At 43.3% G+C, this 15,128-nt stretch overlaps 1 protein-coding gene across 3 annotated transcripts; it reads right to left on the reverse strand.

Annotated features, from left to right (window-relative positions):
- Positions 1-1,142: 1,142 nt before the first annotated feature.
- tbc1d10b (TBC1 domain family, member 10b) lies at positions 1,143-13,789 on the reverse strand. 3 transcript variants are annotated; one of them, XM_080775368.1, is made up of 10 exons: positions 13,336-13,789; positions 10,890-12,080; positions 10,016-10,115; positions 9,311-9,418; positions 7,973-8,079; positions 7,274-7,388; positions 6,786-6,851; positions 6,467-6,656; positions 6,221-6,375; positions 1,143-5,462 (listed from the first exon to the last, which is right to left on the reverse strand). In XM_080775368.1, the coding sequence occupies exons 2-10, from the start codon at positions 12,059-12,061 to the stop codon at positions 4,404-4,406; spliced, it is 3,072 nt and encodes a 1,023-aa protein (XP_080631494.1). In that variant the 5' UTR covers positions 12,062-12,080; positions 13,336-13,789; the 3' UTR covers positions 1,143-4,403. The 3 variants fall into 3 exon arrangements, with proteins under 3 accessions (XP_080631494.1, XP_080631492.1, XP_080631493.1); XM_080775366.1 differs by having other exon boundaries at positions 10,016-10,127; XM_080775367.1 differs by having other exon boundaries at positions 10,016-10,127; positions 13,313-13,789.
- Positions 13,790-15,128: the final 1,339 nt, after the last annotated feature.

Consider the following 15,128-nt stretch of genomic DNA (forward strand, 5'->3'; position numbering starts at 1 on the left):
GACAGAAATATTGTGGAAATACATGAATAGATACCTAGTAGTTGAAACGGTCAAATGCACAGTTAATAGCTAAAGATAAAGTAGTAAATTAATTGTACATTTCTGAGGGTCCAACAAGGGTTATTTGTAGGAATAAAGGATACACACACACACACACACACACACACACACACACACAGAGACAGCCCTTATGGGGAAAGCCATGCGGCATGCAGCAACTTGTAGCTAGTTTAACCCAATCAATAAAGATGTTACAAGGTATGCTGTCCGGTTCAGTTCTTAGATCCATAGAGCTATATATATATATATATATATATATATATATATATATATATATATATATATATATATATATATATATATAATAAAACTTCGAGAGCTTAGATCATTTCCTTGTAGGGGGGCTGCTGTTCACCTCCGCATGGCAACGACGGCAAGGGGCTGGTCTGCCTCCAAGTTTAGAATGACATGACAGGCAGGCAGACGAGTAGACTGCAGCAGACTGCGGCACCGAGCGCCATCTCGTGGCTCTCCGCTTACATGTCAGGCAAACGCCCTCAGTCTCTAGTCTAGTGCAGTGGACTCGATTTGACAACTTTTCTATTTAGTGCCACTTGTTCCAGCGCTTATTGCTAGCCTACGCCTAGTACAAGTATTTCTAGAGTAGTCCTGATACAAGGTCAGACTCATTACACAGATGAGATGACAGTCTTGTGATCCAAGGCTAATTCTGGAGTAGAGTAGCGTTTCAATTTTAATCTGAATCATCATGGCTAGGCTTTAGTAGAAGTATATTTTACTTGAGGCCTTGTTTTTATGTAGTGAATCTTTTTTATAAACGTTGCACAAAAAGGTTTTAGTTTTAGTAATAATTTTCTGACCATTTTCCTAAAGGACACATTTTCAACATATCTTCATACAATTGGTACTCACTCCTCTCTATTAAACGATCATGATAAAAATAAAAATAAACAAGTGTCTCAGAGGGCTGTGGACCCATTTTTTCAATTTGTATTATTTTTGTATTAACATGAGAACAATGACTTCTATTATAGCATGCCAACTCTCCAGAAATAGAAAGCCTGCAGTTTCACATGAAAGACATTTAAATAAGAAAATTTACTATAGCAGAATGATTTAATATATTATTGTTTATTATTACTCATCACAAATGGCATTAATTAAATACATCTTGTGTAGATCTTCTGTAGTTAAGGAATGAATTCAATTAGCTATGATTTTATTTCACTTCTCGCCAAAGATAGTTTAATGTAAACATAAAAAGAAAAAACACACAAGACAAACAGAGATAAATTAAAAAAAACTAATGAGAAGCTTTTAAATAATTGCATCAGTGTGGGTCATTCCCAATTAAAGGTAAATGAATCACAACAATTCCAGCAGAAATGCAATAAGGACCTGTTGGAAGAGTTTTTGTCGATTGATCCTCAGTATTGCAGAGCTGAGCACTGATTCCACATTACGACTAGCAAAAGATTAATTTGATCATGACATCAGACCTCTTGTAGCAGAGGAGACGGATGATCGATTATAGACAAGAACTGCGAAGAAATATTGCTCGTACTAGTATTATAATCCTTGGATTGAAGCGTGCACAGGGAAAACAGAATTAGTTTTTCTACTTCTAGGGCAACAATCTCGATTAACATTGCGAGCCACAATGATATCAGTGACTAGATCAGTGCTTCAGCCGCCACACCGATACACACTAAGAACAGTCGTGTTGGGAGTTACCGTACATTTGCATAGATGTGTTCAGGGTTAGCCTAACAGTTAACTAATTACAATATTCTGCATCTAGAGATTCTACTGGATTCAAAACATCATGGCCGTTATGGGAGAAAGGTGGTGTGGCTGAAAAAATTGGAAAAAAAGACAAAAATGTCAAGACCTGAACTAAGCAAGAGAAAACAGTGAACATAGAGGACATGTTGGCTACTTTGATGCAAAAGTCCCTCTAATCCTGAATAAAAATAAAAATAAAAACAGTACAAAGATTGGCTGTTAAGGGGTAGGTATGTTTCTTTTCCTTTCCCACTGTCAAACTGGTATTACTGTATACAAACCAACTGGCACAAGCCATCAAACACTGATGGGGTACAGTGGCAGTTACTGTACACATAAACATGTTACAGTATAGAACACTGAGTGTGAATACGTCAGGGAGATCATTATGACCACTATAATTCAGTGAAACAGACAAAGACTTGCCAAATTACAGACCTATTCGGAGCTCATTAAAAAAAGAACAAAGTAAAATCACTTTAGTATAACTATACAGTACAGTTAAGACCTTTAACGCCAATGTTCTGGTAAAGTAAAACACTCCTGTCTTTATTGTTCATCTGGATGCCCAATCGCTGCCCTCCTCTCTGATGAGTTTAATACTGCACTTAAGTAAATTGGAGACTTGAGCCTAAATCAACCAATTGACAAATCAAAGACGGTAAACTTCAAATATGCACTGACATGCATTGAGTCGTATAAAAATAGCGTGCAACAGAAAGAGAAATCAAGAGAAAGAAAAGGCCTTTCTCTAAAAATTAAAAACCCAACAATACTTAATCCTCCTTTGACTATCAGTGCATAGTCATCCATCATTCCAGTCAACCAGGAGTCTATAACTCACATACAAAAATAGTCAGCTCCAAAATAATAATAATTCAATATATAATATTTGATTAAATTAACCATTTTGTACATAAATACATCAGAGCCCAAAGGTCAGGTTCAGGTTAATGCTACACATTGGCACACCTGGCGCGTTCAGTCAAGTGGCTTCCTACAGTGTAGGTCCTAAAGGCACAAGTTCCAAGTTTGAAACTGGCCTGACGACACTCTACACTTAACTAGTACTACATAACTACCAGTTAGGAGTGGTTGAGAGCAGTGGTGCTTTGCAAAAGGGCAGTGCAAACATAATCCTTCATTCTTCTCATAAAAATGTACTTCACATTCGAATGGAGTTTATAGGAAGTGAAATTCCACCTCCCTCATATGAACATTTGGCTGAATAACATCTATATTATTTTGTTCGTCAGAAGCAAAGATCTATACTAATTTGACAATTGGACATTTGGTCTGCAGGACCTATTCAGTCACTGCCGATAGTATAGCAAGCAAACGCTATATGTCACAAGCAATCGTGTTGCTATCTTTCAATGTAACTTTACTCGAGACAAGAGAATTTAAGTGATGCTTGAAAACCACACAAACGGGGGCATTTAACCCATTTTGAGCGGGAACCCCTTTTGGTGTTACATACATTATGTTATAATTTAGCTATTGAAAAATAGCAGATCTACAAGATTTTTGAAAAATCGTAAATATATTTATTTCAGAAAACTGGAGGATTTAGAATATTTTTTTTTAATTTCGAGGTCAGGCCTAAACTCTCGTACATGTTGTTTTGTCAGGGACTAGATACACGTTGTATAGAACAGACAACAAGCTTGCAGCCACCATTGCAAAGTGTCTAGTTGTGGTTGTAATCCTGCCTCCTATTCTCTCCCTCTTTCCTTTCGCCTGTCCCAGTGTACATCCCTCCTTTTACACCCATTTATTCCTATAGACAGGTGAAAGTACAGAGTGGGTGGGGTGCAGAGGAAATAGCAGGCAGGCCACAGAGTACAGTAACACATTTCACTACACTACTAAGGCACGCACACTCACAACATTTAACATTTACAATAAATATAACCACCTCACATCCAGCGACAACGTTACTAACATCACCGTCTTTCAGCGTCTGTGTTTGAGACAATTCTCAAAGGTTTTATTTAATCTTACTTGAGTTTTTCTTCTTTCGGGCCCATGGATAAGAAACAACAGGGCAATAACAGCGTGGGTGCCAGGATGATCTTATATAGGTCGATTTTCTATTTACATCTATGGCCATTCATCTATGGCACCAAAACGACAACCTGCCAGTCCAACCATTTCCTTCATTTAATGTCATCTATCCTCTGACTTCAATCCGATTTAAAATATATATATAAAAAATTACGCAAACTTAAAAAAAAAAAAAATTTAAATAATAAAAACTAAACTAAATGAAATAAAAAATAAAGACTGATCTGCTTAGAATATTCAGAGCCAAAAGTCCATGTTCCAGTTGTGAGGAAAAGGAAAGAATGAAAGCACGGGGTGAAGGGGGAAAAGCCCCCTTCCCCTCTCTCAGGTACTATTAAAACCATATTCCAGTTCTCTTCATTATAATCCATGGACTACACAAAGTCTTTAATGAGATGCACTATACAAGAAGTTATTCCATCCCAACCCCCGTTCGCTCTTCTCTTTTAATTCTTCTTTTATTGGTATTATTCTTTCTACTTCTGGGGGGTTCTTTCATTCTGCCGAGATGGTGCGATTGGGGGGGAAACTTAGACCACATCTCTGGCTGCAGAGGATCCATTTTTCTCCCCCGCCGAGTCCCCGCCACCCCCTTTGTCCTTTTTCTTCCCACCCTTCTCTTTTTTCTTGTCCTTCTCAATCCTCTCCCTGTCCTTCTTGATCCTCTCTTTCTCCGCCTTCTCCTTCTCCTTCTTCTCCTTCAGCTTCTGCTTCTCGTCTTCTCGCTCCTTCTTCTTGTCCTCTTTGCTCCTTTTCTTCTTCTTCCCTTCTTCCTCTACTCCTGCCGTGGCCACTTCCTGTAGCCCATCGGAGCAGGGGGGCAGAGGGGCATTGTTGGCTGGGGGCAGAAGGGCATTGTTGGCTGGGGGCAGAAGGGCATTGTTGGCTGGGGGCAGAAGGGCATTGTTGGCTGGGGGCAGAAGGGCATTGTTGGCTGGGGGAAGAGGGGTATTGTTGGCTGGGGGAAGAGGGGTATTGTTGGCTGTGGGAGAGGGGATGGTGGTTGTAAATTGCTCAGAGACGACCTTAGGGGAGGGCAACAAGGTGTTGGGTGGAGGGTTCTGGTTTGGGGTTAGAGCACCGTGCTGGCCCTGTATCGCGGTGGCTTCTGACACCTGAGCAGGTCCAGGTGAGGTGCCAGACCCAGACCCGACAAGGGGACTTTGCACCTGGGGTGCCGGTGCCCTGGGAGCTGCCCCAGACATGGGTGGTTTGGCGCTTTGTGCTTGGTTAGAGCTGGAGGAGGGGGGTGACTGAGGTGGCAGGCCTGCCATACCCGACGGCCCTGAAAAAGAGCCTTTCTTGGTGTGGGACCGGAATGGAGTCTTGGACTTGCGGAAGCCGGGGAGAGAGAGCAGGCTGGAGGAGGCCCGGAGGGGTCCCGGTGGAGGTATTGAGCTACTCAGGAAAGAGAAGCTGCCTCCGGAACTGATGGCAGAAGCTCGTCGTTTGTACTCGTGGATGGCCCGCGTCCCATGGAGTCGGCGGGCAGGCTGGTGAGTTAGTTCCCCTCTGGACTCCCTCCACTTCCTCACCTGGATGCTACACTCCCGCTCGATCAGAGCCTCCGTCACAGGGAGGATAATGATCTACATAGGCCACCATCACACGGCAGATAGAAGGAAGGAGAAGTCAGACATGGGGAAGTAAACACAGCAGCCAAAAGATGAGTCATAACACGTGTCGGTGAGTAACAGCAGAAGTTGTTACAGGAGGAGATGTGAGCGTGTGGCTCATTTGTGTGTGATAAAACACTGGTTCTCAAAGGGCAGTCCTTGAGGGGGTTCCAGAGGGTCGGAGAGAGGAGATCCGCACACCGTTTTAAAAGCTAGCTAACATAGAGGACATCAGGACAAATACCTTTTTGGCCTCACGGGCCTTCGTTAGGTACTGTATACTGTTCCAGAGGAATAGAAGAACCATTTAAGCCCTATTTTGAAAATAAATAAATACAAAATAGCCAATAGCCCACAACACGTGGCATAATTAATAATAGCTATTTTTTTTAAGATTTTGCCAAAATAGAGACACCAGATTGAATGTGTTGTATACTCTGTGATGTACGTATATTTCTGTGATATGGATCTCCCTGGGTCTGAAATAAAGTATTGATTATTATAGTATATAATAAGTGAAGCTAAGTGAAGTTAGCCCAAAGGGACCATGTGTAGCAATGACAATTCAGGTCATAGCTTTCAGCTACCGAATAGAGTAGAATTCTGTGCAAAATCTAACCCGACATCTTCTCTTATGGGCTTCCCTGGCACAAACTATTTTCAAATGGAGGTCCGTGGCCCCAATACATATCATGAGGCTGGCACGAGAACCACTGTGATAAAAGACCCACCTCCTGTACCAATATGTCCTCTTTGATGGTGTCGGGTGAGATGCTGCGCAGACGCTCCATGGTCTCATACATGCCCTGCAGTTCTCGAAGCTTGTCCACGGAGCCAAGCATTTGCTTCAACAGCACCAGGCCAACACGGAAGACTATCTTCACCCCTTAAAAAAAGCCACAGAGAACGATTTAGACAAGCCCAGAGGACCACCTGGGAATGAATTCCTGGACCTGGGGAGGCGTTCCGTTTCATACCTTCACAGAAGAACATGTCCCATACACGCAGCACGCAGGCCCACGGTAAGGTGCGAGAGAAGACGCACATGAACCACTCGGTCATATAGAGGATGGGGTCGATCTTAAACTTCTTGAGGTGACGGTATGCCATGGGACAGGTGCGCCGCAGGAGGGAGAAAAAGATCTCTCCGTCCAACTGGATTGCTTCCTTAAATAGCGTACAGCAATAAAAAGGACACATTAGAATAAATAAACGGTGTGTGTGAGCGAGACACATGAAATAGTGTGCGTAAGAGACAGAGATGCTGTAGAATGATGAAGTATTTATTTTACTCACCAGACCAGCGCTATAGTAACCGGGTAGATACTTCTCACAGATCTGCACTAAAAGCCAGAAGGCTTGCTGCAAAAACAACACAACTTATTAGTGCAAATAAACACCGGCACCTACTAGGCAATCAAAACATTGTACTTCGGCCTGGGCCGTGGCTTTTGACAGTGTGCCGCGGGTTCGACTCCCGATCCCGACGGCCTTTACTGCATGTCACCCCCCCCCCCATCTCTCTCCCCATTTCCTGTCAACCTACTGTTTATCCCTCTATAAAAATAAAGAAATAAAATAAAGGCGAAAGCCACAAAAAAAACATAAAATAAAATAACATTTATTATAAAGTTGCTCGATACTGACAAAAACATCTGAAACAAGGTCAGTGCCATGAGACGAGAAATGCCTCTGGCAGTACAGTAGTCAGTGTTGCAACTTTGAAATATTTTATATGAATTGTGCTGCCCTGGTATGTATCCCCCCCCCCCCCAGCCCCTCACCTCAGCAGGCATGTGCATGAGCAAGACAGCAGCCACTGGAGCCTGGGCCTGGCAGTATCCCTCCTCGGGTCGATAGACAGTGTAGGCCTTCAGAATACGGTAGAGATCCTGTTGCCTTCAGGTAAAGCCACCAGAGAACATTTGAGTATGGTAATTGTCAATTAAGTCTGGACCACTTAATGCCCAGTACTACAAACGAATACCAAACGACTCGCCCCTTTACCAACTCGCCCCCCCGCGATTTATTTTAATGTAGTTAATGTAGTTTAATGTAGTATAGTAATGTAGTCGATCTCTATACTCTGTACATTTTAGAAACAACAACATGTCACAGAGACTGCCGAGTTAATTTAGGACCTTCTAGCAGTTAATTTCGTTTTATTAATCACATTTCTTCCATGTAGCCCATGTTTTGTAATGGCATCATCATGCTATTATGCCCGTGGATATACAGAGTGAACTTAACAATGATACATTAATATGATAATACCTTTTAAATAATCACCAACATGAATTATGTTTGTTATTTACAGTTGGGTATAGTAGTGGGGCGAGATGGAAAAGGGGCGACCGTACCCGTTACCCTACAAACCCTATCATGATCTAATGACATGGACATTCAAGTATGATGACAACCAAAGACGTCTGCTAGTGTAAACACATACAATCAAAAGGTTTGTGCATGCAGTTAACATTTACCCATGTCCACCACGAGCAGCAAACATTTCGTGAAAGGGGAACTGTCTGTGTAGATCCTTCTCTATAATATCCAGCCATTTAGCCTCTCCCGGCGCTCTCTCCAGTTCCTGGAGGTAAAAAAAAACAAAGAACTCATTTAGATAATGGAAGTGATATTGGACTGAATCTTCCCAAGACCTGAACCGAACATGGTCACTAGACAAGCCTAGTCCAGGCCAATGACTTGTGTTGCACATCTTTGGTTTGAACTAGTCTGTAAGAACTAAATATAGAATAGGGAAGACGACAAAGTCTACATTAGACAACTTAGCAACTAAGGCAATGAAGGATTTGCCAGTTGCTCAGAGTCGTTTTCTTTACTGTCGCTGAACGTTCTCAAACCAACTGCATTCCATCTTGGAAGAACAGTGTAGCTGTGAAAAATTCAAATATACCTTAAGTTCCACATAATGCTCTTGTTTGACTTGCCTCATTTGTAAATGCGCCCTTTGATGAAAGCTCTACAAATAAGTTGTCTGCTCTGTACTGTGAGAGCTACCCCATACGTCACCACCCCCTTTACTGTAGGGTTTAACATCTTTTTGACCCATTTCTGAATGAATACAATCAAAAATGTAAAAGGTAGCCAAGAGTTCATACAGATGTCTGTCGTAAAGACAGGGTGTTAAACACCTGTTTAAATTGGGTTTCGACAGCCTGTGCAGGACTTGACACGGGAGTGGTCTTGATCTGCTGCTGATTGGTTAGGGTTAGTCGGAAACACTTTCAGAGTTTCCGTGTTACATTTGGCAGATAACAGACATTTTTGTCTGTTATCAACCACTTCCTTAAGTGAGTATGTGTGTGGGTGCCTGCCTTCCTGCCTGCCTGGCTGGGTAGGTATGCCTGTGCACGAAAACAGCATGGTTGTTTTTCACCACATTTTGGGTGTGCCAGTATAGTACAGTAGAGGGTACAGTAGAGGGACCCCCACACGGTAACTCTGTCATTTCTCAACCGTTTCGGCCGGCACCCTGGGTGCGTTCCTGTAGGTCTGGAGCACTTTATAGTACACATGTATAATATATAGTATAGTATGTATAGTTTACATAGATACTATGTGATGTATGCCATGTTTTTCTTAATGTAAATCGCTCTGGATTAAGAGCGTCTGCTAAATGCCTACATTGTAAATTGCCAATGTTATTGTGAACAGGTGCCGGAAGTACAGCAAAGGGGGAGGTCACAGAGGGGCTATGTGAGAGCCTGAATAAATGAGAGGGTGACCCTATTGTTTGGTATTGGGAAGAGTGTAGACAACGACGCGTCTCCTCTAATACAAGTGATTTAAGGCAGTACCTCAAATTTCCCAGGGTTGGCATCTAGGAGATCTTTGCTGTTGGACAGCAGCTGCCAGGCTTTGGACCTCAGAGAAGACGGGATGCCCTTCCTACAGCGCAACTTCACCTGGAACACACAAGCAGACACATTCTCCAACACGGGTAGTCTTCATCTGGTTTTTCCACTAACTATGAACTAAATAGCCAAACTAATAAATGAAACAATATTCCGCCATTAAATGTAATCTCCTAAAAGCAGTCAAGAAACTCTTTTCTGGAGTATAAAAAGGTCAAGTATACCCAGCCCACAGTGTAATCGCATATCACATTGTAAACACATTTAACTTACACCTAATTCGAAACATGACTTCTACAGGTATCAGGTACGGTCGCCCCCTAAACCATCTCGCCCCTCGAATTTCCTGCCTGACGGTTCTTGTATTCTTTATTTTGTTTTTTACTGAGAATAAGGTTAGAAATAAGGTTTAGGCATCGTTTTACTGGGGTTAAGTTTAGGTATAGGGTTAGTTTTGGGCATAGTTTTTACTGAGGTTAGGAATAAGGTTAGGTTTAACCGTTTAAGCATAATTTATTTAGGTTACTTTAGGAATACCAGGCCGCGCAGTTCCGCCGGCTGTACTGGGGCGAGTTGGTAAAGCGGCGAGTAGTTTGGTACTCCTTCTACACTACAGTACCACGTACATGTTTGAGACAGAGCCAATACCTTTTGGAAGCGATGTTTAATCCACTTGTCCCAGTTGTTGAACATGTCAAGCCATTTCATCTCTCTCTGTCTGGCGACTTCAAGTCGAATGTCCTTTTCACTAAAAGGAAGACTAACATAGTGTTAATATGCACGTCATTGCTGAAGTTTGGAACATTGTTATGAGGAATAAAGTGGGTGGAGTTGTTCATAGCTGATAATTGTTTTTGTAATTATTCCAGTTCCTTTTCCTCTCTTGCGCACACGCACACGCACACACACACACACACACACACACAGGCCTATTTAGATCTACTGTAATGATTTCAAACAAACAAAGTCGACTCCCTACATCAACACAGAGACACCATCAGTACATACAGCAAATCTATAAATGTTTTAATTATTCAACAGCAGAAAAGCAATTAGTCTGTCACAGAAAGACTAGGGAGTGAATCTAGAAGAAAAAAAAGAACAGGGATGATGAGTAGATGGGTGGAGGAGGGCGATACTAGGACACAGTCAGTACATTTTGAGTCACAAAAGCGCTCTCAGCATTATCTGACTCAGACCAAGGAGAGATAAAGGACAGACTAATATGTTTAGGGCAGCAACAGAGGGAGAATGTGGGAAACAGAATGTGGGACTGGGGGAAAGCAAGAGGAAGATTACGGGGTGTGATGGCTGAGTAAATCTGAAGACCAAGGAGGGCAAGATGACTGATTAAAAAGATACGCTGCCAGACAGGCAGACAGGCCACAATTCATGCACATGGCTTCGCATCTGTCAGTTAGAATGAAGTCATCAACCACACCAATGTTGTGCGAGTCTCACACAGCAGAGTTTAAGTAACGTGATGAATATAGAATAGGAAGTATGAAATCATAGAACTCACCCGCCTTCACTGTACTGGTTCCCACCGAGGAAGCCATATTTATCAGTGCGTCTGACAGTCATGCCGCTGATCTCAGAGTCTGAACCAATAGAGCTCCCATCCTCTAGTCCGGACAGAGACTCCAGTGTCCCCGACATCAGGCTGGCCGACTCCAGGTAGCTCATGGTATCGGGGGCTGGCCTGGCATTGGGGTTGGGTAGGAAGATGGAAGAAGAAGAAGAAGCCGGCTCATTGATGACTGGGACGGGGCTGGAGGGTGTGCTGGGAAATTCGGCTTTTCTCACTCCAACAGGAGTGGCGGGTTTTAGGGACCGAGCTGGAGGCTGGGGTGGAGGGTATGGGGCTTGTTGTGGTGGTGGTGGTGACTGGAGGCTATTTTCTTCAGCAACTGCTGCTGTTGTTGGTGGTGATGGTGGTGGTGGTGGTGACTGGAGGCTATTTTCTTCAGCAACTGCTGCTGTTGTTGGTGGTGGTGGTGGTGACTGGAGGCTATTTTCTTCAGCAACTGCTGCTGTTGTTGGTGGTGGTGGACCTGGTGGTGGTGTTTGAGTGGCGTCTGTGGCAGCAGGAGCGGGATCCGAGGCTGCAGGGTCAGAGGGTTGTGCTGCTGTAAACGGAACATCCTCTGGGGCAGGATTAGGGATGTGGGTGACATGCACATTCGGGTATAGATTGGGAATGGGATTCATATCTGGGGCGAGTGGTGCCTGTTGCGTCGACTGAACAAGGCCCTCTGGTGTAGCGTTCAAGAGGTCTGCAGCACTTTGATCATTGCTCTCCTGTTCACTGGCTTGACCCAGGTCCACCCCTCTCTCTGTATCATTCCCTGTCCCTTCCTGACTTTGAGGAGCAGCTCCATCTAACAAGGGCGTAGCAGGATTCTCTGCAGCAACTTCTTCCGGGACAGAAGACGAGTTGGAGTGAGTTGGAGGTGGCCCGTGCGAGGGCGTTTGGGAGACTGGTGTTGAATTCTTTGCTGGAGGTGGCGCAGTGGCTCCCATTAAAGCTGGGTTATTGTACAAGGAAGATTTGGGGATGGGCATCTCCTTGCTGGGCTCTGGGGCAGGGCTGTTGGCACCCAGGGTAACCGTTGAAGGCAGGGTGATGGATGGAGCAGCATGAGGGTCACCTAAAGCAGGTGGCGATGGGGTTAGGGTGGAGATTTCAGCCATGGTTCCACTCTGATCTCTCCTTTAGAGGAAGGAAGGTGGAGATAATGTCTTAGTAATGTTTTAATAATAAAACAGCACTTAACAGTTCAGAAATTTGTATTTTTCCCACATGAGGCTCAATTGCATTTGATGCAACAATATCATATCCTCTACAATTCAAATATAAAGGGCAATTTTATTTCACAACAATGACAACTGGAAACAAAGGCCTATGTTCCTCTTCTAAACATTGAAACAGCACTTTTACAGACAACAGCCACATCATGCTGTGGTTGGTCAGCCCACCTACAACTTTGTCATGTCATGTAACAAACCATTTGGAAGATATCTAAAAATCTAGTTGCCTGGCAAAACTTGGCCTGTAGCTACTGTGTCCAGAAAAATCCAAAGCCCTGCACTACCACCAGCATACTGCATACAATAAAAATTAAATTAGATTTGTATTATTTGGTGCATTCTGAGGGTACTACTACACAACAATGATCAGTCCAATTTGTTATTGTTGACATACAGTACAGTATAGTAGTATAAATGAATGGGTGTGTTAGAGTTAGAAGAATCTATTTTGACCCAGGCAAACTAAAGCTACTACTGTCATATATCAGTGTTTCTGCTAACGTTAGTATACATCTAGACTTACTAGTAACTAAAATAAACTCAACCACTTGGTAATCGCAAGAGGCCCGACTCAAAGCAGCACAACTTCCCGGTTCAGAACATAATGAGTTTACAGCTTGCTAGCCTATAATGGCTAACACCCTCCAGTGAGACTCGGACGTCGAAAATACAAAGGAGATGTCAGTTACGTTACACACAATCGGAAGTTTGTAGCTGTAGCTTGGGTTCAACCTTTTCAGCTGGAGCCTCTTGCTTGACATAAGTTGACAATAATTACCATGTATTGCCTTTCATGAAATGAAAAGCGTTTAAAACTTCTCAGTTGAAAAATGCCACGGCCACTAATGAGCAACTTCCGCAAGACAACGCTAATAATGTGTGACATCATATACGCAGTCCTTGTTATATTGGTTCTATAGCGGCCATGGCCCTGTCCGAGCCGACAGCACCACGGCCTTGCCCACCGGCTGCCTGCTTCCCCCAGAGCACCACGGCCTTGCCCACCGGCTGCTCCCCTCAGAGCACCACTTCACCACGGCCTTGCACACGGCTGCTTCCCCCAGAGCACCACGGCCTTGCCCACCGGCTGCTCCCCTCAGAGCACCACCACTTCACCTCCACACTGTCACTGACCGAGTCCAGCAGAGTCCACTCACCCGCGGTCCGCCTGGACGGCCAGGGGGTCCCTCCTCCCTTCCCTGTCGCCAGCCCCCCCACAGCTCCGGCTCCGAAAAACTCCTCCGTTATAAAGATGAATGCAGGAGGATTTAATGGCAGGAACAGGAACGAGCGGCTGGTCGTCGGGCGATGAAGTTACAGAGACGTCCCCGCAACGCAAAGTGACAGCAGGCTTGCCCGCTAGCTGAGTTAGCGTATTTTTGTAGCGCACACGCTAATGTTAACCTATAGTGTTCTGTTATTGTTAGCCTAGAGAGCTACCTAGCTGGATGACTGGTTAACCCTCAGACATACAGCAGGGGTCAATAAACACCCCCTTCAGTCATATTTATCATGTTTTTTTTAAAAGCAAGGACTTTCTCTGTTAAAATGACCCTCGTCGGTATTGTTGCCCTAGTAGCGGCACGGGCACATCCAACACCAACACTAGCCGCCTGCATTTCCTATTGTATTGACTGACAGCAAGAACGTGCGCGTCCGTGTGTCATCGGACACGGAGACGCATTCATCTGCAACTACCGTGCAGTGCGTGCACTGGAGACTCCCACCTTTATAAAGCACTGTCCCCCAAAATAAATTAACAACAAATTGTATTCATAAGGCGCCTTTCAAATACTTTTTTTGCTTGCTGTTTTCATTTGAAATTATTTATTTTCTCTCTCAAATATTTTTCTCTTGTTTGGTTAAAAAAGACACGAATGTAAAATAATAAATAAATACATGGTATGAAGTTGAGGAGGGGTAACTTGGGGTAAGTGAATACTCGAGTATAGGCAGTAGCCTATCCTCTTTTAAATGTATTTTCTGTTACATGAAAAGTACAGTTCTTTTTGCCCTTTAGCTTTTTGTTTTCTTTTTAACAACCTATTTGTATGTGTAAAGAAAACTGAAAGATTGAGCCTATAAAACAAAAGAGAGAACACGTGTTCGTGCACAACAATACCAGATTGGGCCTTTAACGAAAAAAGAAAGAAATATATGAGTAGGGCCATGGGGAAGCTTCAGAGTTCAGACCTATTTTTTTACAGTCTATGGTTCAGACCCACTTTTATGAGTAGGATATTGTTTTATCATGCCAGTAGATGGCAGCATCGCGTTTAGTTTAATTCATTCAACTGTGTTAGTTGACTGAACACACACACACACACACACACAAAATAGACAGCCAATGTCGCATCTACTGTACCATGCAGTTATACACCCATATCTGACATCATATTTCCAATGAATGAATTTTCCAATCCAATGTATTTGACAGAACTTGAAAGGTAGTACTAAATATCATTGACATTTTGATGTTGCTGTAACTTGGAAACTAACAGCCCCAACAAATTGCTCACTTTCAAGAGTAAATAACACAGGGATACTCAACAAAACAATGTCAACCACTTAAGACCTTTTGTGAGGGAACTCCCCTTTTGTCTCATAACAACTATGTCTCCAATGAGCAAAGGTGACAACAGTTTTCTACAGTACGATTCCAGGGATTCCAGGCTAGTATGAACTCAACTGTGCACAAACATGTTCAGAATCTCCATGGCAACCCAAAGGTTGCCCTGTATCCCTGTACGTTCACTTCAGCATTGATTGATTGATTGATTGAACATTGTATTAACAGTTTGTAGAAGTACAGTACAGTACAGTTCAAAGAAAGTACAGGTAAATATACAAATTTAAATTCATCAGAGATAGACTAGAGTCTAGTAGTCACTATACTACATGCTAGGATTGTAGGTCTTCTTTAGTAACTACGACTCGGGCCTATTTGGGT

The sequence above is a fragment of the Protomyctophum bolini genome, assembly GCF_963924005.1.
Source record: "Protomyctophum bolini genome assembly, chromosome: 11".
NCBI classification, from domain to species: Eukaryota; Metazoa; Chordata; class Actinopteri; order Myctophiformes; family Myctophidae; genus Protomyctophum; species Protomyctophum bolini.

What these genes read in the sequence shown, in the direction of transcription:
- tbc1d10b (XM_080775366.1), bottom strand. Translation starts at nt 12,061, where the DNA reads ATGGCTGAAATCTCCACCCTAACCCCATCGCCACCTGCTTTAGGTGAC. An exon ending in CCAACCCTGGGAAATTTGAG is followed by an intron (nt 8,080 to 9,310) that starts GTACTGCCTTAA and finishes TTTTACCTCCAG; the next exon opens with GAACTGGAGAGAGCGCCGGG. An exon ending in GGACATGTTCTTCTGTGAAG is followed by an intron (nt 6,376 to 6,466) that starts GTATGAAACGGA and finishes GCTTTTTTTAAG; the next exon opens with GGGTGAAGATAGTCTTCCGT.